The sequence below is a fragment of the Nymphaea colorata genome, chromosome 11 (assembly GCF_008831285.2).
Source record: "Nymphaea colorata isolate Beijing-Zhang1983 chromosome 11, ASM883128v2, whole genome shotgun sequence".
Lineage (NCBI taxonomy): Eukaryota > Viridiplantae > Streptophyta > Magnoliopsida > Nymphaeales > Nymphaeaceae > Nymphaea > Nymphaea colorata.
In genome coordinates, this window is record NC_045148.1 from 20,052,949 (window position 1) to 20,076,171 (window position 23,223).

The 23,223-nt window shown below is 41.4% G+C and overlaps 3 protein-coding genes and 1 long non-coding RNA gene across 4 annotated transcripts; 2 read left to right on the plus strand and 2 right to left on the minus strand.

Moving 5' to 3' along the window:
- Nucleotides 1–243: 243 nt before the first annotated feature.
- LOC116263652 (uncharacterized) lies at nt 244–11,642 on the plus strand. The gene is made up of 14 exons (XM_050080376.1): nt 244–1,359; nt 1,980–2,087; nt 2,178–2,302; nt 2,433–2,643; nt 3,283–3,520; nt 4,035–4,185; nt 4,297–4,638; nt 5,849–7,412; nt 9,411–9,545; nt 9,628–9,746; nt 10,221–10,431; nt 10,592–10,829; nt 10,921–11,071; nt 11,166–11,642. Exons 1-14 carry the CDS (start codon nt 534–536, stop codon nt 11,391–11,393), a joined length of 4,647 nt encoding a protein of 1,548 aa, XP_049936333.1. The 5' UTR covers nt 244–533; the 3' UTR covers nt 11,394–11,642.
- A 695-nt stretch (nt 11,643–12,337) lies between these two features.
- On the minus strand, nt 12,338–13,961 carry LOC126410514 (uncharacterized). The gene is made up of 2 exons (XR_007574622.1): nt 13,506–13,961; nt 12,338–12,722 (listed from the first exon to the last, which is right to left on the minus strand). It is a non-coding gene; the product is annotated as an uncharacterized LOC126410514 (long non-coding RNA).
- A 195-nt stretch (nt 13,962–14,156) lies between these two features.
- LOC116263932 (cysteine-rich receptor-like protein kinase 44) lies at nt 14,157–18,876 on the plus strand. The gene is made up of 6 exons (XM_031643764.2): nt 14,157–15,068; nt 15,399–15,649; nt 15,834–16,041; nt 17,321–17,558; nt 18,013–18,163; nt 18,239–18,876. Exons 1-6 carry the CDS (start codon nt 14,294–14,296, stop codon nt 18,581–18,583), a joined length of 1,968 nt encoding a protein of 655 aa, XP_031499624.1. The 5' UTR covers nt 14,157–14,293; the 3' UTR covers nt 18,584–18,876.
- Nucleotides 18,877–20,530: 1,654 nt separating this feature from the next.
- LOC116263933 (pentatricopeptide repeat-containing protein At3g29230-like) lies at nt 20,531–22,914 on the minus strand. The gene is made up of 2 exons (XM_031643766.2): nt 22,792–22,914; nt 20,531–22,656 (listed from the first exon to the last, which is right to left on the minus strand). The coding sequence occupies exon 2, from the start codon at nt 22,486–22,488 to the stop codon at nt 20,551–20,553; it is 1,938 nt and encodes a 645-aa protein (XP_031499626.1). The 5' UTR covers nt 22,489–22,656; nt 22,792–22,914; the 3' UTR covers nt 20,531–20,550.
- Nucleotides 22,915–23,223: the final 309 nt, after the last annotated feature.

The window sequence follows — 23,223 nt, forward strand, 5'->3', positions numbered from 1 at the left end:
TATAGATCAAAAATCAGGTGCTGTTAGGTAGGATTACGATCACATAATAATTTGACGGTTTACACATTAGATAAGTAAATAGATATATTAAAACATCCTAGGCTGACATAATGGACTAAATGAGACTGGTAAGGCCGTCAGTTTTTGTTTCTGTTTCGAAACCAGCACCGCTGAATAGCATCCGGAGACCTTGAAAGTAAGCCATTTATATTAAGGAACTTTTTGTTAATACTCAAGTTAAATTACGGCGGAAAGACCTTTACCTTCAGGAATGAAATGAGGAGAAGGGTGAAGACTTGAGCCTTTTCACCATGCCTGAATAACTCTACCAAAACATAAGATTTTTTCCATGCAAAGACCCGCGTCGACTTGTTCGTACGCGGACTAACAAACCATTAATATGAAATTGGACGACAAGACTGGACTAGACCAGATGGCAGATCGCACTGAAAATTTTGCTGCCTTCAATCACAAAAGGGGGGAAGAGGAAACTGGCCTGCCTGTTTGCTAAATCTTTCTCTCTGTCTCTAAAGATGCAACGGAAGTTACGTTTCTTCCGATACACAGTCCTGCTGATATATTCTTTTGGTGTTCTTCATCCGGTAGATTGCTCTGTCTGGACAGTCCCCGACGGTCGTTATATTGAGTGTCCAAACTCTGCAACTTTCACAGCAAAGAGCACCTACCAACAGAACCTAAACGAGCTGCTTCTCCATCTTACCGAGTATGGACCTATGGCCGGTTTCAGCATGGCCACCAAAGGCACGGACCCTGATCAAGTGTATGGCCTTGTCCTGTGCCGCGGCGATATCTCGAGCGCCGACTGCAAGAACTGCCTCGGCTTCGCAGCTACGGCGAGCACCAGCAGCTGCCGCTTAGGCAAAAGTGCCGTCGTCTACATGGAGAAGTGTTTCTTGAGGTATGACAATACCAATTTCTTTGGGCGTGTTTCAATCACCTTCTACAGCAGCTGTGCCGTTGAGACCGTCGCAGATCCTAATCTCTTCTACAAGCAATTGGGCGCCCTGATGCAAAACCTCTCTGCCGTCGCCGTTGCCGATCCGTCCCGCATGTTCGCGGTCGGAGAGATCGGATACAACACCTCCCAGGCGATATATGGCTTGGTGCAGTGCAAGAGGGACTTGAGCAGCATTGATTGCGGGTCATGCTTGGGATCGACGGTGGCGAGCATCCAAAATAACTGCGCCGGCAAACAAGCTGGGAGATTTTTTGGTTATAGTTGCGACATAAGGTACGAGGCGTATCCCTTCGCCTTGGGTTCGGCCTCTGCATCTCCACCTGCAACAGCAGGGGCTTCACCAGGGTTCGTCCGTCCTCCTCCTCCTCCAAAGTCTCCTGGTCAGTATCATTTCCTTCTTGCTGCCAGTATAATAACAAAACATGGACTTAAGGACATGTTTTCTGTAATGGGTCTGTCCTCACTTCTCAAACTTCTGTGAAATATGCTCATGGGCGATTGCTTGCTACTCATCGAATCTAGAACACGTAATCTGTCAATTCAAGTTGTTTAAATGCTGGGAGACATCTGTCTCCGACTTTTGACGTCGACAATCGCGATCTGCCAATATCTTTATTATAAGCGCCACCGTTTGGTCCGAGAGTGGTTAATTAGAAGGGAGCAGTTGAAGGTGCTGGATGCAAGACCACTGTTTTAACAGTGCAATTTGGCAGATGTGATCTGAACTCAAGTGGCGTAGACTAATAAGGTACCTGATTCTCTGAACAAGGTGAATTGTGGTGTTCCTGGAAAGATAAAATGGTTTTCTTTTGAAGGCCACGAAGACAGGCCTTCAAAGTTTTTGGCAATGAATGATGCCTGCCCGGTTTATACTTCTTGTAAATCAATCCGATATCCAGAAAGCATATCATATAATCTGCCCAATCACAGGCTAGAAAATAGCTCAAATCTTCTCCATTCATCAATATGAGCAGTAAATTGATCAATTCCAACATTGCAGGGCCACTCGCATGGATCCTGCCGCTTTCTGTTCTCATGGTGAGCCTACTTTTCATTGGCTTAGCTTGCTTACTCTGGAGAGGAGCAAAGAGAAGTAGGAAAAGGAAATGTAAGCAAAATCTGACCTCATATCGTGCATGGACTTTCGCATGCTCCGCGACACCATCTCCTAGGTATATGATTCCATTTCTTTGTGTAGATAATAAAGCAGATGGGTTTGACTGTGCATCCCTAATGTTTGGATTGGACACCATCAGAGCTGCCACGAACAACTTCTCTGAGTTGAATAAAATTGGACAGGGTGGCTTTGGCCTTGTTTACAGGGTGATTCTCTCTCTCTCTCTCTCTCTCGCGCGCGCGCTTGTGCTTGTGTAGAGGACACTTCTTTGGAATTCATACTTTTGCCGGATTCTACATCCATGAATAGTCCTCGATTTTCTACTATGCTTTACAGGGAAAACTGCCAAATGGTCAAGCTATAGCCGTTAAAAGACTGTCAAGCGAATCTGGCCAAGGGACTCCGGAATTCCAGAACGAGGTCCAGTTGGTTGCGAAACTTCAACACAAGAATTTGGTTCGGCTTCTTGGCTGCTGCACAGAAGGAGGCGAGAGGATATTGGTATATGAATATGCACCCAATGGAAGTCTTGACAAATTCATATTTGGTAATCGACTCCCTTAACTTAGACTTGCTCTGCTTTCTTTCAAATTAATCTTGTCATGACCCACTTATTATGTCCGTGAGAGGTTGTTGGTTAGATCAGTAAAAGATGGTAACTTTTGTGGCTTTTGATCGAATTTGCTGCCAAATCTTGTATACAACAATTGATTCCTATTTTGATAACAGTGAAGTCGCTCTTGACATGGAGAACACAGTCACGCTTACTAGAGCTTCTCTTTGGTAATGTGGTTGACAGGCCTGATCGATGAAACTGCTTTGACCATTTCCTGAAACGAAATTGGAAGACATGATCAGTTCATAATATGACCTCTGTTACATTCAGTATACGTCCCACTTCTTGGATGATGCAGATTTTGATTTACAAAGGATGAAAAACAAATGAAAGAGGCAACGACAGTGACACAAAGTAATGGATAGAAAGGAATAGTACATAGCCTAAAAAAGCAACCGTTTTTCTTTCAAAAGAAACAAACAAGGAGTTTAATTTGCAGGCTTTCAATTATGCTGAACACATCTACAACATTAGATCAGGCCAAAACATCTTGAATTATAAACTTAAGCAGAAATCTATGGGCACACACGTTTGTTTTTTTCTTTTAGATTGATTACCACATGAATGCAGACCCAAACAAACGTGAACAGCTATGGTGGGAGGCTCGTTTTAGCATAATTGAAGGAATAGCAAAAGGGCTCCTCTATCTCCATGAAGATTCACGACTCCGGATCATTCATAGGGATCTCAAAGCAGACAACATTTTATTAGACGAAGAACTGAAGCCCAAGATTTCAGATTTTGGATTGGCCAGACTCTTTCAGCAGGAAGTCACACATGAATCCACGAGCAAAATTGCTGGGACATGGTAAGTTCAGTTCTTCTTGCTTCCACGTAGCCATTCATCCGATTTTTTAGGCAACAAATAGGAATGTTTCTGTCTTCTCAAGCACAAAAGAGGAAGCAAGTGATCCTTTATATCAGCTTCTTCCTATCGGGTTTGAGTTGCATGGCAAACCCACTGAAATTAGTAAGTTTGGTAAACGAGGACAACTACACAAGAAACACTTGTGAACAGGGAAGAAAGGAATTTGTCCTGTATTTTTTGGCACTTTCTATCTAAAGTAGATTATAATGGGATTGACAAATTTGTGTGCGCTTTTCATTTTGGAAATGAATACTGTTGTCGCTAGCATTTTCTTGAGACATAAAGTGAATGCTAAAAACAATCTCATGACTAAACATTTGCAGGCATCTAATTTTTTCATAGACGTGAATGATGTTGAATCGTTGATATAAGCAGAAGCACCTTTCTCAAAGCCTGAAATCCCAATTAGACCTGATGCATAGACAAAACTAACATATTTCACTCTTGTTTCCAGCGGATACATGGCACCAGAGTATGCAATCAGTGGACTAGTCTCCACTAAAGCTGATGTTTTCAGCTTTGGCGTTTTGCTACTGGAGATTGTGAGCGGCCAGAGGATCACTACATTCCACCAAACAGAATTGGCAGCAAATTTTTTAAGCTACGTAAGTGTGAAGGGAGCAGGAGAGCTTCAAATTCTCCAACGTAGTTACTTAGATAAGTAGGTATGTTTCATTCCAAATACATAAGCTAAATCCTGCTTTACAACTTTGTAGGCTTGGAGACTTTGGAGAGAAGGGAAGGCATTAGACTTGATTGATCCAACTATCATTGGGACATGCCAAAGCCATGAAACACTTAGATGCATCCAGATAGGTTTGCTGTGCATTCAAGAGGATGCAAGAGATAGACCAACGATGGCCATGGTTGCCCTCATGTTTGGCAGTCCCAGCATGACTCTTCCGGCGCCATCAGCTCCTCCGCTTTTCTTCGAAACAAACAGACAAGATCCGGATGTGGCCACGGTGGGGCCGAAAGATGCAGCAAATTCTTCTTCGTTCCGATTAGAAACCAGTGCAGCTCCATCAATAAACGAGATGACGATTTCTGAACTGGAGGCACGGTGAATGTGGTAGCTTCCTTACAATATGTGCTTGAAACATGTTGGACTAATGATGGCAGCTACAGCTTGCTTCACTGAACCTACCCTTTCACTACATTTTAGCGGTTGATCTGATAAGACACGAGCTGAGGCTATAACATATGATTCTAACATCCAGTTTCCTTGTTAGCTATCGATTGGTATGGAAACACTGAAAGCAAGCAAAGTTTCCTATGTAGAACTGTTAAAGTCTAAAGATTTGTACCGTATCGGAATCAGATTTTTAAAGTTCACAATTCAAATTTGATTTTCAGATTCACATCTGCATTGGTATCCAACTTTTAAATAGATAACCAAATCCAAACCACATTATAATATGTTAAGAACCCGACTTTCAAAATGTATATATATTGGATAAAGATCATCAAAACTGCATTGGAATCAGATCAATATTTATTTTGTAACCTTTGCCATGAATCCCATGATGGTAAAATAACCAAGACTTACCATCTCTTTTTTGTGTATACACACACACACACATACATTGGAAAAACATTCAAATCAGATAGGAGGATAAAAAATTACAACCGAAAGAATTGAATGGTGCAAGTTGGAGCCGAGATTGGATCTGGATCTAAATATCCAGCGGGAACTAGGGCTTTTACACGGCTTTCTTGTCAAAACCGCTTCAATGAGGCCTAAGATATAAGCCTTTCCTTTGATCTGTGCTTCAAGTTTGAACAATTTTTACCCTTAAAATCTTGGTGCTACATATAGAAAGCTGTCATCTAAAAAAAATTATAGATAAGAAGCCTTAGACATCATAATAATAAATGACTGACACAGAAACATCTGGAAGGTTCTCATGTTTCTCACAATTAATTTTCAAGCCCACAGTAATATGTGTAGCCCGGAGCATTTCTCCGTGGGTCATGGGTCGCTTGACTCGCTAAGAAGGATTCTTGACGACGTGAGTCAACAAAAAATGAGTTCACACTTAATTTATAAGACTTCGAGGTTTACAACCTGTCATACAAGCCCCTCATTCCTCTTGCCTTTCACTTTCAAACCAAATTGGAATGACTTTGAGCAGACCATGGTGGCGTCTCCGTTGGGAAAGTTCCACCAGTCAACGAAGTCTTGATCACTCTTGCTTCTTCAGATTAAACTCACGCGTCTCCAATCTCTCTTCCATCCGGACGAATCCCTTTTAAAAAACAAGATAGTGGATTCATTTGTTCATACGGTCAGCCCATCTGCGGCTTCTTTCCGGGGACACCATGTTTAGATTGGTGGCCAGTTTTATTGTCTGCCTCCTCGCTGCTGCCTCTGCTCCCGTTAGCAGGGCCGACTATCTCTCTAAGATTTGCTCTACCAAGTCCAATTACACAACCAACAGCAGCTACCAACGAAGCCTGGGATTTCTATTAGGCTCTCTAGAAAAGAATGCATCCGACGTTGGATTTTACTCGGCCACTTCCGGCCAAGTTCCCGATCAGGTTCACGGCCTCTTCCTTTGCAGAGGCGATATCACCGGCGAATCTTGCAGGAATTGCGTGTCTCTTGCTGCCACCCAGATCCTCCGACTTTGTCCCAATAGCAAAACAGCAATAATATGGTTCGATTACTGCCACTTGCGTTACTCTGATGTGAATTTCTTGGGAACTTTAGATACTATTGAAAAAGTGTATTTGGCGCCCAATACTTCAGATACAATTTCTACCAATGTCTTGAACCAACAAGTTGGATTTCTCCTGAGCAATCTATCTTCTGCTGCTACTGTTGATCAATCCGGGACCATGTTCGCCTCCGGTGTGATCCCATTCGTAACGTTGCCGTTTGCGAATTTGACGAAAATATACGGCATGGTGCAGTGCACAGGAGACATCTCCATCGAAAGCTGCAACAAATGCTTCAAGAGTGCCATTTCTGATCTTTCAAGGTGCTGCAAAGGGAAAGACAGTGCGCGGCTTCTGACTGGAAGCTGCATCATAAGATATGAATTGTACCCTTTCCTCTACACGAGAGACCCAGGAATCATTCAAGAGGGAGACAGACGTCCTATATCTGCTAACTGCTCTACGACGTCCGATTACACGGCCAACAGTACCTACCAACAGAACGTGAACCATCTGCTTCTCAATCTAGCTGCTAACGCTTCTTATACCGATTTCTACTCGGCCACCTACGGCGAAGGTCCTGATCAAGCGTATGCTCTCTTCCTTTGCCGTGGTGATACTTCCGGCGAGGAATGCCGGAATTGCACGTTGGATGCTGCTGCCAAGATCCGTCTACTCTGCCCCAACAGCATGGAAGCGATCATATGGTTCTTCAAGTGCCATGTGCGCTACTCTAACATCAACTTTTTTGGGAAAGTAGATACCAATGATAAGGCCTATCTGTGGAATGTTCGGGATGTAATCCCGCCCGCTCTCTTTTTCAACCTTCGGCTTCAGTCTCTCATGGCAAACCTCACATCCAATGCCACAATTGCGCGGTCCGGCCGCATGTTTGCGACCGGAGTCGTGCCGTTCAATGATCTGTCTAAGATATATGGGTTGGTACAGTGCACAAGGGACATCACCATCGATGGCTGCATCACTTGCTTGAAGAATGCTGTTTCTGATATCCCATACTGTTGCGGTGGGAAGCAAGGGGGAAGGGTGCTCTCTGGTAGTTGCAATCTGAGATATGAACTCTACTCCTTTTTCAAGGAGACTCCACCACCACCATCGCTACCAACATCACCTGTTCAGCCACCAATCATTTCTCTCCCTCCTCCGGCAGCAGGTCTGTTAATTTTTTTAGACCTTGTTTCACATTGCACCGATTGGAGAAAGGTAGAGGATATTTTGGCAAATTTTATGCTAATTCCGATATATATGTTTAAGCATTTTCAAAACAATTTGCTGTTCAGATTATACGTAAAGTGATTGATCTTTCCAAGGAGCACTAACTTAACAATCCCGTAAGCCCTTCCGAAAGATGCTGCACAGTTGAATCTTATAGTCGAAGAAGGGGAAGTTTGCTTGGGAGATTTGTAAACTCATTTGTAGGAAATCATTTCATTAATTGACGATCGCTTCTTAATTTATTAATTGATCTTTCTTTATAATATATTCTGTCGTTTTATTATTGCTCTTCCTCCATACATTTTCTTTTTCACGATAGTATATGAAGTCATATATAAACTTATTAGAGCTTTACACTTAATTTCTTCAAATTAGCCTTTGTCTTACATGTATCGCTCTCATATTTTATGCCTTTTTATTCCATCTATATTTTTGCTGTAGCATTTTTACTTACCCAATTATTTTTGCATATATAAGTTTTTCAGAGACACATCTCTGTGTTTTATTTTTTTTTTTGTTGTTTTATCCACAGATCTTGCTTCCAGCTGCTTCAAGCATTTTCTGATGCTAATTTTCACACTTTTTTGGTTAATTTAAATTCGAAATAGTCCTACTATCAATGGCAATTTGGACCCACTTTTTGCTTTTTAATTGCCTAGTCCATCCTTAAAATGGACCAAAAGGATTACTGTGTTTGATGAAACTGGAATTGTGGAATTTTAGAATTCAAATTATCATTTTTGAAATATTGAGAATTGCAGTATCAAACAAAGAATTTTGATTCTGGATTTATAGATTCTTTGAATTAAAATTCCGCAATTGTGATTCTACCCTAGAGGGTGGAATTATGATTCTAAAATTTTAGAATTTTTCTATATCTGTTTAGGGCACATATCATGATATTTTTATTTCATAAATTCTAAAATTTTAATTCATGTTTTACCAAATTCGCTATTTTCAATGTTGGAATCAAAATTCCAGACTGTCAAACACAAAGGGAAACTAGAACTAATTTTTTTTTTCTAATTCCAATTTAAGATGGAACAAAATTCCATCTTAAATTATAGAGTCAAAATTAAATTATAGATTTTGTCTCTAGGATTTTAATTATAGAGTCAAAATTTAAGGCAGTCAAATGCTCCCAAAATTTATTTCTTTTAGCTTGCGCGTGATTACCGTGGATCTCAGATCAGCAATTTTCAAGTCCTCTTCCTTCTCCCCCACCCCTTCCCTCCTTCCCTCCCTCCCCGCTGTTTACTGAAAGTGTGAATTTGAAAACCACGTTGGAGGTAGAAACTGAAATCCATAGTTTGATACAATTTTGGATTTCAAGTATCACAGATTTGAGATTTCCTCAGATCTGAAATCCATGGGAAATCAAAGATAAAGGAAGTTAACCCAGGGGCCCATTTCCGTTGGATAATGAAATTAAAGTATCATTTGGAAAAACGGTAAGGACTGTAATGAGAAAATCTCTAAAAGAACTGCCCAACCAGAATGCGGCACCACATAGACGAATCGCTCTGATATAGAATTAAATCATGTAGTGAGAGACTAAAATGGAGATCGGATAAGTACTGCATGATCCAATTGATACCATCTAATGTTTGTTTAGTAACTGTCCAAATCATACTTGTCTCCACCAGATGCCAAATTCATTGAGGCAACGATTCAGTGCCTGAGATGCCTACAACTACAAGTCCTCGTAAGCTAGATCCAACAGATCCACTGTTTGATTGCACCGAAACACCAGCATCATAGAACCATGATTAGTAGAACCAAAGGCCCTTGATCTTGAATAAGAAACGTTGAGTATCACCACCACCTTCTGCGGTTTCTAATGTCACATAATCCTGCCTCCCCATATGGTTTAGCAAGTCATGCACTAACCTCCTTTTGATGAAAAATGCTTACTCATATATGAAACATTCTGCAGATTCCAGTACGCGAAGATTGAGAAGAAAAGTTCTTGTCATCCTTGTATCCGTTTTGGTTCCTTCATCTTTGATTGTCTTTCTTCTTTGTGGGGTTTTATTTCTAAGGAAAACAGAGAAGAGGCACAAGGGCCCAGGTAATTAATTCGGCAATTAAAAGATACTCTTTCATCTGACTTGCTCTGTCTTTCAAAGTGTAAGCAAATGGCATTTTTTCAGATGCTGCAGAAAATGATTCAATGGGGCCACTGTTTAGCTTTGATAGCATTAAGGCTGCCACAGACAATTTTTCTGAAGCAAACAAACTTACTGAGGATGACTTCGGTTCCGTCTACAAGGTAAGTTTGTACTTTGTATATGTGTGTTCTTCTTGAACCGTTTCATTTGAAACTAAAAGTTGGACTTCTTAAATGTTATAGATACCTTGAAAACATCTTAATTTTGTCAAAAAAGTTGATAAAATGACTGACAAATGCAATGTGTTACTTGTCAAAACATTAAACACGAAAGACCCAAAGGGTGAGTCGGCCATGGCTGTCAAACAGGCAGTCATGGTTTGATTCCTTTGGCACATCGTTCCTGGCATAAGCCAACTCTTGGGTATTAGCTCTTGCTTTCGAGGAGGACTTGTAGGATTTTAGTACTATATTACTCTTCCTCCTTTTTCTATAGTTTTATGTATTTCTATGCATGTTTTCACTTTGCCAAGAGTGAACAACCAGAATTATCATTCTTGAAGATTTCATCTAGAATAAGCTTTATTAACTATGGGATCGAAGAGAAGAGTGACATATAAGCGTGGACATTTGTAGGGAAAACTGCCGAACAGCAACGAAATAGCTGCAAAAAGGCTGAAGAATGTTTCTGGTCAAGGAACAGCTCAGTTCAGGAATGAGCTGCAATTGCTTGCAAAGCTTGCACATAGGAACCTGGTTCGGCTGCTTGGGTATTGCATTGAGAGTGGTGAAAGCGTACTTGTTTATGAGTACATGCCTAACGGAAGTCTCAAGGATCTCATATTTGGTTAGTCAGATCTAAACATCAATGCTCACACACACACACACACACATGCGAGGAATCTGCTCAACAAATCCCATTTCCTAGTCAAAGTACAAGTTGTCATACCTGAAGAAATTTTTGCTCCTTGGAGAAAAAATCTATTAATCTGCTTGCTGTTGAACAGGTCCTGCAAAAAGTAAACAGATAAATTGGGCAGCACGAACTAAGTTCATTTTTGGCATTGCACGAGGGTTGTTGTATCTCCATGAAGAATCTCGGCTCAAGATTATTCATAGAGATCTGAAAGCCAGCAATATATTATTGGATAATGACATGAACCCAAAAATCTCGGGCTTTGGAGTAGCAAAGCTTATTGAATTGGAGCAGTCATGCGGCAATATGAGCAGAATGGCAGGCACATAGTGAGTTCCATGTTTTATCATCGTCTATGACTTAACTACAATCCAGCTTTGGCTTCACTAAAATGAGTAAGACATTGTGCTTGCTTTGCAGTGGTTATATAGCACCAGAATGTCTACTGCAAGGCCAGTTCTCAACAAAATCAGATATTTTCAGCTTTGGTGTTTTGCTATTAGAAATTCTTAGCAGCCAGAATAGTGCCGCTTTCTATGAATCAAAAGGTGTTGAAGACCTTCTAGGTTATGTAAGTATATATGATTACACAAAAAATAGCATTTTGGCATAGGTTTGCCACCATAAATCTTCTTACAATTATAATATCTGAGCTTGTACTGCAGGCATGGAGGCTGTGGAGAGCGAACAAAGCCATGGAGTTGATAGATCAGACATTGCGCGACTCATGCAGAGAATTTGAAGCACTAAGATACATTCATGTTGGCTTGTTATGTGTTCAAGAAAATGCAGCAGATCGACCAACAATTGATTCAGTTATTGTGATGATCAACAATACTTCTGTCGCTCTTCCCATGCCTTCAGCACCTCCCTTGTTGACCAAAATCGACTAGGGGGCAACTATAAGAGTGCCTTCAAGAGCAGAGTGAGTCTAAGGGAATTGGCGGAGTAAAGGGCTCCTTCCCAAGTTAGAAAATAATCATGGTTAACGTTTTCAAGCCCATTATATATTTAGGAACATGATTGTTCAAAAGTATAGTATCTTCCATCTACCCTTAAACGAGTGGCTACTTAAATAATTATGTTTATGGTGTCATTTTTCCCTTTATTCTAGTGCCTTTTGCTCCTTGAGCATATTTCTCTGTGTTTTAATTGATTAGACCACGTATTTACTCATTGTTCACCAGTTCTATTTGAGTCTTCTCTTTGTTTTTCAAAATGGCACTGTGAGATATTACATCCAACTTATTCCAATCAACAATCAGTAGAACAACTATTTACAACATTTACGTCTACTTCCAGAAAGAAATTCACCTTATCTACAAGACTACAACCATAAATTACACTTCCCTATCCCATTCCTATCCAGATGTCACGGCCCCCAAAGAGAATTTCTATTGAAATTTAATACCTCAATCTGCCACATAGTAGCATTGGATGTTCAATCCTTCATGGCATACTGAAAGCTCATCTTTTAGTCAAACAAACAGTTCAGTGAATCAGGAGGAACTCACTAATTATGAGACCTTTCTTCACTCATCTGGAGCCTTCTGAACCAGATCTTATTAGAGCAGGATACAGAAATACTGCCCTACACATTGTAAACAGGACGCCAGAAGAATTCGTCGTGATTCCAAATAACAGTATGAAAAATGAGCCTCCAACACTCTAACAGCCAACTTGTTAAGCCAACTGGATTGAAATCTGTTCCCACTAAGACGACACGCAATGATATCCCCATATGCAAGAGGATATCACACAAGGAGAAGCCAGCAACAGGGTAAGCGCAACAAAATCTCAAGAAGAAAACACTGGAAATTTATCTTCTTGTTGCAAATAACAGAAAATATGGGAACTTGCTTATTGCTATAAACCAAAACTCGAGAGTGAGAATCATGAGTCATTTTCTCATGGATGTTCATAATAGATGCAAACTACACATATTATGTATCTCTTGTATTTTTGCCATTCTCCATCTTTCTTTCAAGGTATCATGGCCTGCTTGCTATGTGGCGTGCCTGCTAACAATCGTCTGCCGAGTCCTGAATCCTTACCCATCCATCTCTCCTCTTAAAGCTGCTGATATGGCTGCTTCAACCCGTGCAAGAAATCCTTCCAGCTTGTGAACACTGTATCTGTCATTGCTAAGAGTACCCTAACGGAATGCTTTTCGAAGTATTGCTTCATTTAACGCTCGATTGAAGTATTTTTCTCCTTTGGCACTAGCAAACAAAATAATGTCAAGTTAGGAATCAGGATCTACTAAAATTTGTTGATAGACGATTTCCTTCCCCGCCAAATTGTTGGAAGTAATGGAAGATTAGGTGATGAATTTTTAGCATGGAGGCAATCTGATCAATTGGCCTTAAGCTAGATTAAATCATTAAAGGCCACCGTTACTGAATCTACCTTGGCTCAAATAATTACCTTGTCACTTCAGAGAATTGCCCCCGTTTTGTGACTTCAGAGTTTGCTTTTAAAGCAAACACGTCACTTGGACTCATTTGACCAAAGAAAAACAATGGAAAGTTGGAAACAGTTCAGTCTTTTTCTTTGCTCAGTCAGGGCATGATTATATTAATACAAACACAAAGGTTTCTATCGAGGGCGCGGTGGATGCTGGTCAGTTCAAAGGAGGAGGCAAACTTGGTTCTAGTCAAAGTCAAACAGAATAGTTAAATTCAGAAAAAGATAATCATGAAAATAAATCAATTCAATTTAAATCTTATAGTCAACATAATCATATGGCTAGGCAATGTTTTTGGCATTGCCAAAGTCTTCATTGCAATGGTTGTTTCTACATATAAACAGTGGTACCCGAACACCACTGCCACGCATCACATAACCAGCAATGATCAAAATATAGTGAAGAAAACTAAGTATGTGAATATGGTCAGTCCTTCCACTATGCAACACCGGGAGAGGGAGAGAGCGACAAAATGGAAAAAGCAATAGCAAAATTGTGTCAAGAAGTCATCAGTAACTAGAGAGAGATGCGCTCTTACCTTAGACGATGTAAATTGAGAAGAAGAAGGAGCGACTATTGGATGAAGATGGTCAAATTGCCTGTGAAACATGGACAGGTGCCTTGGCTGAACAAAGAGTTGCCCAAGTAATGAGCTCTTACCTTTGATGATGCATATTCGAGAAGACAACACACAATTGAAGATGGTGAAATGTCTTTTTTCAACTTGAACCAGTAAGTGGGGTAAACGAGAGCTTGCCAAATGATGGTCGCTACGGATGGAATGAACAGATGAGGAAGGTGAAATGCTCCCACCAAATAAATTCATTGCCCGTGACATAGCAGGGACAGGTCATTATTTCAATTTTAGTCTTCTTCACAAGTCAAAAGAAGACGGATGCATTATTAAACAGCTGACCTCAACGACGATGGCCAAATTCAACCGTTAAGAGGCTTTACACATTGTTGTAGTACCAGCAATTTCGTTGCCTCGACTTTTTCGTGGTTAAGGGCTCAAGTCTCAACGGGGTTTCCATCTTTTCTATCTTTTCTTTAGGGGAAAAAGTTATTTTCTGAATGCCTTCTCGGTCTAACAGTAAACAAGTGGAGGCCATAAAGTCTTCCCAGATAAGCAGTCGGAGTAGATTGGTAGCCCATCGCTATCGCCTTCTGGTTCAGACATGGAGGTCAGAAAAAACGTTTTTGTCATAAATTCTTTGAATAGGAGGAGGGACCGCTAGTAGAGGCATCCCCATCGTCTACGGGTTGATAGTCTAACATCGGGAACATGGGGCGTAGAGTTGATGTTGGAGAGAGAAGGAGAGGACGATGAGAATGCTGCAACTGAGACTTGTTCTCCTATTCGCAGTCTCTGTGCACCTGGCCGTGGCTGTTGAGCTCATCACTTATGATCCTCTAAGTACCGTATGCTCCCCGGATTCAAACTACACTACGAACAGCACCTACCAGCAGAATCTGAAGATCCTACTCCGCTCCCTTAGCTCCAATATCTCCGGCTTCGCCACCGCCACGGTCGGCCAAGGTCCCGACAAGGTCTATGGGCTCGCTCTCTGCCGGGGCGACCTCTCCGCCGCAGAATGCCAAAACTGCGTGGCAGAGGCGGCGACAAAGATCCAGCAAAGTTGCTCTAACAGCAAAGCAAGCACCATATGGCGCCTGAAATGCGAATTACGCTATTCCAACAGCAATTTCATGGGGACTGTGAGTACCAACTTCTTCTTCCTCAGCAACGTAAACAATGCGACCGACCCGATACTGTTCAACCAGCAGATGAAGGTGCTTTTACAACACCTCTCTGTCGCCGCGGCGGCGAATTCTAGCTCCATGTTCGCGAGTGGGCAGATTCAATACAATGAGTTTCAGATGATCTACGGAGCAGTTCAGTGCACAGGGGACCTTTCCTCCGCCAATTGCATGAACTGTCTGAACGAGGCAGTGGCCTTTCTTCCTTATTGCTGCGTCGAGAGACAAGGTGCTGTGGTTATTGGTGCCGCCTGCAGTATAAGGTACGAACTGTACCCTTTCCTCCGGGGTTCGGCTCTGGGTCTGCAACTTTCATCACCAACACCGTCGTCCGCTAGCAGTGAGTTTCTCTCTTCCTTCCCCAACAATTTTCCAGTTGAAAATGTTTATTGTGCCTCTGGGTTCTGAACCTAAACTCATGAGATGGACGTGATCTATTCCGAAAGGGAATTTCCCTTTGGATGAAAATCTGCTGTCTTCGTAGAGGAAAATATTTGGTACGTGTTCATTTAGATTCGGAAATTGATTCCTACCAGATCGTCAGATCCCATAGTCTATCAAAATTGAAATTACCAATCCAATTGGTCGCAAAAAAAGTATCTCTCGAACAGTAACTCCCTTTTCTCTTCCTGTAAATATTTTCAAACACTAAATAATCAGGTTTGCACAGGATGCAAAAAAACAGGTGCTGCCGTTATTGCAGTCGCAGTAGCGATCTCTTTGCTAGTGCTCTGCATCCTGATCTTAGGATTATTCCTCTGGAGAAGGAAAACAAAGAACCCAAGCCCAATTCCAGTAAAACGGGACAGGGATGATGACCCCGAGCTGTTGGACTTTAGCCTGGCCAGCATAAGAGCGGCCACCAACGACTTCTCCGAGGCAAATAAGATTGGAGAAGGCGGGTATGGTCCAGTCTACAAGGTAATGTTTCTCTATCTTTGCTTGGTGTTTAACTAAGCTGTTCGGATCGTGGTTTAATTTTAAGGGATCGTTCTCGAGTCCGAAACGAAAACCAATTCTGATTAGTTGAAATTCAGTGAGGTTGGACTCAGTAAAAGCCTGGATCCGAAGCCTGGTTTACCCTCACAAGTGACTGGTTTTGCAGGGAATCATTGATGGCAAAGAAATAGCAGTGAAGAGGCTGTCCAATCAGTCTGGTGAAGGATCAATCGAGTTCAAGAACGAGGTGCGGTTGATTGCCAAGCTGCAGCACAGGAATCTCGTCAGACTTTTCGGTTGTTGTATGGAAAGTCAAGAAAAGATATTGGTATATGAGTATGTGCCAAACAACAGCCTGGGCAGTATTTTATTCGGTCAGTAAAACTTCTGCTTCATCTCAGTCACTCTTTTAACTGCCGTATAGAATTGTTTGAAGCATGTGGCGCATGTAAAAGCTAAAATACAAATAATTCTAAAATTCTTCTTTTATTGTTTAATAACTTCTATAACATTCATATTGTTCATAAATAATATATGGAAATCATTGCGACAGCTAACTCCATTTGAAAGTAAAGTCATGCAGAAAAGTCTCCTTTTCAAAGTCAGTACCACTGTCCACGTCTAGATAAGTGTCCGCAGCCAGTCTAGGATAAGTGTCCGCTGCCCTTCTGAGAAAGGAGAAGCAACATATTAGGGCCACTCGAGATTTTCAGAATCGATGAGGGGCCAGGGTAGGAAATGTCTTTTCAAAGCGAAAAGGATCGATTGATAACCTTCTTACCTGCTGTAGGACTTTAATGACAAAGACATTGTTCTGGCCCACCTAGCCATCAATCATGGAAGGAAAGGGATTGGCTACAATGGTTGAGCTGATCAGATGACCTCAAGTCACTTGCTATGTTGAAGAAAAATTATCCACACAACTGCAGTAAGACATGATAAATATACAACTCCATCGAATGATGACAAGAAACACCCACACAGGGGTTATGATCTTTTCTTTTCACTTGTTTATGAATTATTATCAGTACGGTAGCAGAAAGGAGCTTTTAGCTTAGACAAATCATGGTTAAAAACTTTTCCTGGAAAAAGGAACAGTCATTACTGCAATGAGAGACCTGACGGCAGATGCTTTTATTAGCTTGTTATCTGACATTGGAAGTTCAAGAAACTACTAATATTTGTAGCTGTAGTTCAAGGTATGATGTTCAGTATAAAATGTCAGAGATGATATCTTCCCTTTCTCTTCGTATTTGGAGCATTTTGTTTTTGTCAAAAATTCAAGACAATATTGTCTCTGTTATGTAAATTATCATAAAAATAGAACAAAACAAAGGTTAATAATACTTAATGCCACCAAGTAAGGTTAATAATCCTTAATGCCAGCAAGTAATCTCTCTCTCTTTCTGTGTGTGGGATCAGTAGCTTTGCTGCTTGTAGTGGTGTCTCCAACGCTTCGTTGAACTTTTTTGTAATGTTGAAACTTAACCCCTCTCTCACACACACATACACACACACACACACACACAAATCTACTATCAAGAAAAATTGGATCCTGTGGACCTCTAAAGTTGCGTAAAATTGGAAATTCAGGCAACCGTTGGAAATAAATTGTCATGGTAATGCAACGTGTAATCTTTTTACGTTTCCCAGAATCAGATAAACGGTTGCCACTCGATTGGGCTACGCGTCTAAAGATCATCACAGGGATAGCGAGGGGTCTCCTCTACCTGCATGAAGATTCAAGGCTCAAGATCATTCACAGGGACCTGAAACCCAACAATGTCTTATTGGACAACGAGATGAACCCCAAAATTTCAGATTTCGGGATGGCAAAGATATGTGGAATGGACGAGACACATGGAAACACAAAAAGAATTGCTGGGACATAGTAAGTTTTCGCCCCCATTGAGCTGCGATTTCTTGTTCCCATAACAGTTGTTTCGGTTTACACTCAATCAAGGATACGAACAAACTGACCTTTTTTACTGCATTCTACTGCATTCAGAAGGAGCCCGAATTTCTTATTAGTCAACAAAACGGTCTTTTGGCTTTTATTACAATCACTGCTGTAAAGAATTTTCGTAAGAAAAATGAATGTACATAATCGTTTAACGAGAGATAATTGTCAGGAATATTTTTGTGCTTCCCTTACTCATAGTGTAGCACTTGCCGTGGACTGTGACACCATGGCATTATATGGTAGTAATACTCTCGCATTGTTACAACAAGATTTCGTCTTGACCTCTAGCAACCGAATGAATGGAAAAAATGAACGGCTTTACCCATGTTGCTTCTAAGCTGAAACCTGCTTTCCCAATTTGAAGTTCTCCACTTTCTGGCAGTGGATATATGTCCCCGGAATATGTCATCAGAGGCAACTACTCCTTGAAATCAGATGTATTCAGCTTCGGCGTTCTACTATTAGAGATTGTGTCTGGCAAAAAGAATACTTCTTTTAAAGCTGCAGATGGTGCTAAAGACCTGCTTACTTATGTAAGTACATGCTCTCTTTGGCATGCTAAAGCTCCACTTATAAGTTGCTTCTTATATTATTGCATATTGATGCAGGCTTGGAATCTAAGTAAAGAAAACAGGACGCTCGAAATGGTAGATGGGGCACTGGGCGAGTCCTACAACAGAAAAGAAGCTTTGAGATGCATCCACATTGGTCTACTGTGTGTTCAAGAGGACATGATGAATAGGCCAACAATGTCCTCAGTTGTTCTTATGCTTGGTAGCAGCTCTGTCACTCTTCCCGCTCCTCATCCACCTGCATTTTATACTGGCAGCTGGTCTAGACAGGAGGCAACGAGTATGTCATACTCCGATGGTCAACCCGAGGACCAACCTCTGCAACCTTTACTGTCAACATCTTCCAATGCAGTAATCATCACAGAGTTGCAAGCGCGGTAGGAGATCAAGCTTTTACGGTTGGTAGCTTCTTGCTGCCAGGAACCTTACGGACACAGAGGATCTATGTGGCATCTCTCAGGGCTTCAAGCACTTTAATTAATTGATTTACATGTTACCCAGTCCATACTTACACAAAATTATGTCGACAGGAATTTATCATACCTGATGCATACATTTGTTTTCCATTAACAAAAGCGTCTCCTCAATTTTAAGCAAACGAATCATGCTAAGGGAATGCCATGGTGAACAACAAAGTTAATTCTCGGCCCTACATGATTCATCTTTAAAGAGAATGCTTTCTAAGGCTTGGCAAAATCTTTAATTATGTAATGCATGCTACAAATCCAAGTATTGGCCCTACGGTCTCTTAACCAGATACTGCCCCATACATGTGCACGCTGAGTTCGTTTAGTAAAATGCTTATACTGGCAACCTGACTTGGGTAGAGGATTGGCCTTATCCTTGAAGGCACAAGCACAACGTGCTAGGGTTATTTATATCATTTACTACCGGAAAATTTTGAACCCACTTGCTTTCAGTTGATAATAGTCAGCCCAATGAATACCAGGACGAAAGGAGGTCCTTGAAGGGACATATGCATTATGTAACAGCGGTTATGTGGAAGGTGCAGGGTACCAGCCTCGCTATCTGGTCATCTATCTGCAACAAACGTTGTAAATACCTTCCTGCAATATGAAGAAACCCATGGATATGAAACTATCAGGAAAAAGTATTACAGATGTGAATCTATAAAAGTTAGATGGAACTTATTAGCTCATCAACAAGGTATCTAATCATTTATGTTCGCCTTGTGCAATTTGAGTGCCATGCTTGTCAATCTGTTCGCCTTATACAAGAGAACTACATCAACAAGGTTGTGCACATGCGGCTTGCTGTTGGTAGCCACCCAGCTCAACCCTCGTGGAGATGAACGTCAGAGATGCTGTAAATATGGGCATTAACATCTAATACATCAGCTATTTGGCGTATTTAACATTCTTACTGCACAATATGAACTCCCCAATACAAATTATACTGGTAGTTTTTTTGAGGCAAAATTATTCAAACGAATTTATGTAAATCATCCTTAATTGCCTCCAGCTGCTTGAACATACTAATGCAATTTAAATAGTCTAATAAAATCCAGAACAGTAGTAAAACAAAATAAAAGAAACCTAAAAGAAATAAATAAATGAAAATGAAATTCTGCCAGCCACCAAGAGTTCTATCCGTTTGGCCAGGGAATTGGACGTAACAGCTTCCAATTGAAGGAGGTCAAGAGTTTAGACCCTGAGGTGCATTTCTGTTTGCACTGTCCGGCAAATGTCTTCAAAACACTAACTTTGCTTATCCAAAAGAGGGAAAGGGATGATCCCATCATATCAAAGCTCGCTAGAGGCGATTTAAGTCAAAATCACGGCCTGACCTCCTTTATAAATGAATTCGAATACAAATCTTTAAAGTTAGACAGCAACACATTCTCATATAAAAAAGAAGGTGCTCAAGCAACCTAAAGGATGCACAGAAAGGTTCTGAATTCTCAGATCACATGGGACCAGAACAAGAGCTAAAGGGTGCAGGAAAAACATATATATATATATATATATATAACTGGAATTCCTTTCATCCCATTTTTCCTGACATCCAATAAAGGTTTGGTTGGAGCTTTGACGACATTAAGTTCTGTTTTACACATGACCATTAACTTCCTCACTGAAGTTCCCATGCCTGTGAGAGCACTCAGAGAGAAGTCAGCACGTAAAAACCACCATCAAACACAGAAAGTCACAAAACCGATGTCCCAATGGAGAAGTGGAGGATGTACCTATTCATGCTTCAAGAAACATGATTACGAGACATGCCATGAAGAAGCTATTGAGCCACATTGAATTGAACTGCTAAAAGGCCTAACGTTATAAACAAAAAACTGACGACAGATGCTTCATATTGCTAAGAAAAGAAAAAGCTTATAAGGCTTCCTGAAATGTATATCCAAGAAGTTTCATTTCATGACCAAGTAAGTCCAGCATTAATTTGATACTGTTCGATTCGGGGTGTGACCTATCAGCCATGACAAATTGATGGATTGAAGAATCTATTTCAATCCAACTACATCCTGGAGTTTTTCTAACTCTAAATCCTCTTATTTTTGCTCTAACCTGGGAGACATTGCTCCACTGACGTGATGCTGCATATGTGTTCGACAAAAGAATATAATTGCCAGAATTATGTGGCTCCAACTCGAATAGTCGTTCCGCAGCAATTTCAGCTAGCACAACTTTACAATGAAGCCGGCAAGCAGAAAGCAGAGACCCCCAGATGCCAGCATGCGGTTCCATAGGCATACTCTGGATAAGCTGATAAGCCTCCCCGAAGCACCCAGCACGGCCAAAAAGGTCAACCATACATGAGTAGTGAGCAGCGCAGGGCAGATATTCATAGTCCGTAGTCATGGAGTTAAAATACTTCCTGCCTTCGTCAACCAACCCTGCATGGCTACATGCAGTCAAAATGCCAATAAAGATGATTTCGTCTGGCTTGATGCCCTCTCTCAACATCTCCTCAAAAAGTTGTATTGCATCATGCACCATACCGTGATGGGCAAAAGCTGTGATCATGGCACTGTAGCAGACCAAATCTTTTTTGGAAGTTTCCCTGAACACTTGAAATGCCTTTCCAATACTCCCACACCTTGAATACATATCAATTATGCAAGTGACTAGTTGAAGGTTAGACCATGGACCCGACCGGACATAATCTTGGACAATCTTCTCAGCGATGTTGAGTGTTCCTAACTGTGCACAAGCAGGAATAACACTCAAAACACAAGTTTCATCTGGCCTAAGCCCAGTTTCTTGCAATTCCTTGAATAGCATCAGTGCCTTGTATGGTTCCCCATTCTTTGTGTAGCCATTTATCATAGATGTCCACGACATGAGGTTCTTCAAAGGCATTTGATCAAACAAGAAACAAGCAGACCCTATATCTCCAATCTTTGCATAACCATCAACCATCATTGTCCATGATGCCACATCTCTTTCAGGCATTTCATCAAACAAACCACGCGCTGCCTTCATATCCCCAACCTTACAGTAAGCATCAATCAACAGGTTCCAAGGTCGAGTAGCTCGCCCTGGCATCCTCTCAAAAAGATCTTGAGCAGCTTGAAGGTCACCACAGTCTACGTAGCCACTGATCATGGCATTCCAGGAAGCGACATCATGATGACCCATCTGGCTAAATAGAAAACGTGCAGCAACCATGTCCCCTGTCTTAAGATACCCACAAATCATCGTCGTCCAAGAAACCACATTCCGTTCAGGCATTTCATCAAACAACTGTTTCGCACGACCAACTTCTCCATTCCTCCAGCAACAAGCTATCATCACGTTCCACGAAACAACATCTCTGTGAACCATTAAATCAAACAGCCGATAGGCAGAATCAAAGCACCCACTTTTCGAATAGAAGTCAAGAATGGTGTTAGCCGAAACCAAATCAGACTCCAAACCAAACTTCAGCGCCTGCCCATGAATCGACTCACCGTATTGCACCTGAGACAACCCGAGCGCTGCCTTGAGAACAGAAGAGACGGTGAAACTCAAAGGAGCAGTGCCAACCCCCACCATAGATCGGTGCAGGAGCAAAGCTTCTTCGTACATCCCATTCTCGACATGCCCATGAATCAAGGCGGTCCAGAGGAACACGTTGGGCTGAGGGATTTCATCGAACAATTGCCGCGCGTAAGGGACATTGCGAAGCTGGGAGCAACGGCGGAGAAGCTTATTGATGACGAACTCGTCCGTGAAGAGGCCGGTGACAAGGAGGTAAGCGTGGATCTGCTTGAGTTGCTGGGTGGTGAAGCAGTGCTGAAAGAGCTCCGAGAGGTGAAGGGGAGGCGGCATCGAAAGCAGGCTCCCTCCTCATGGCGTTCTCACTTCTTCGATCAACTCCTCTGTTCCGCCCTCTCTTGGCGGTTACAACTCTCGCTTTAACGGCTCTTTCTCCCGATTTTTCAAGGCGTTTCCGGTGCAAACATGCTGGGAGGAGGCTCGCCGCCTTTATAAGGTGGGCTTCACGTAAATTATACCGAACCAAAAAAAAAAGAAAGTTGATTTTCTTCATTATGAAGCTGCTCATGATGAAAAATAAATGGTAGAATTTATGTCATAAAAGAAAAACTAATGAGTTTTGAGTATTGTCGTTACCGAGAGCTCCTGTAAATGCCCATTTGGGCACAAAATGGCTCCACGTTCCAAAGGAGGACAAGTCTTTTTAGCTCATCTTGTGAGGAACTGTGTCAAGACTCAAAGTATGTTCACATACTGGATTGTAGCTTTCTGTCAATTTAATACTTTCTTCAGTAAAAAAATTTATTAATATTTTGTATGCATGTATGAGCCGATAATGCAAAGAAACATAATATTTGTCATAGATCGGCCTTCTTTGTTTTCTTTTGTTTCTTCCCTGAAGATCCTCAGTTTGGGGGCTGATGAAATGAGAAACATAATATTTTTGATATAGGGTTGCAAATTCATGGCCAAATCCCGTCTATATAACAGAGATTTGTCATTTTGCCTATATACCAAATATAATTTCATTGGACCTTTTATGTGTTTAGCAGTCTGGAAACTTATGTT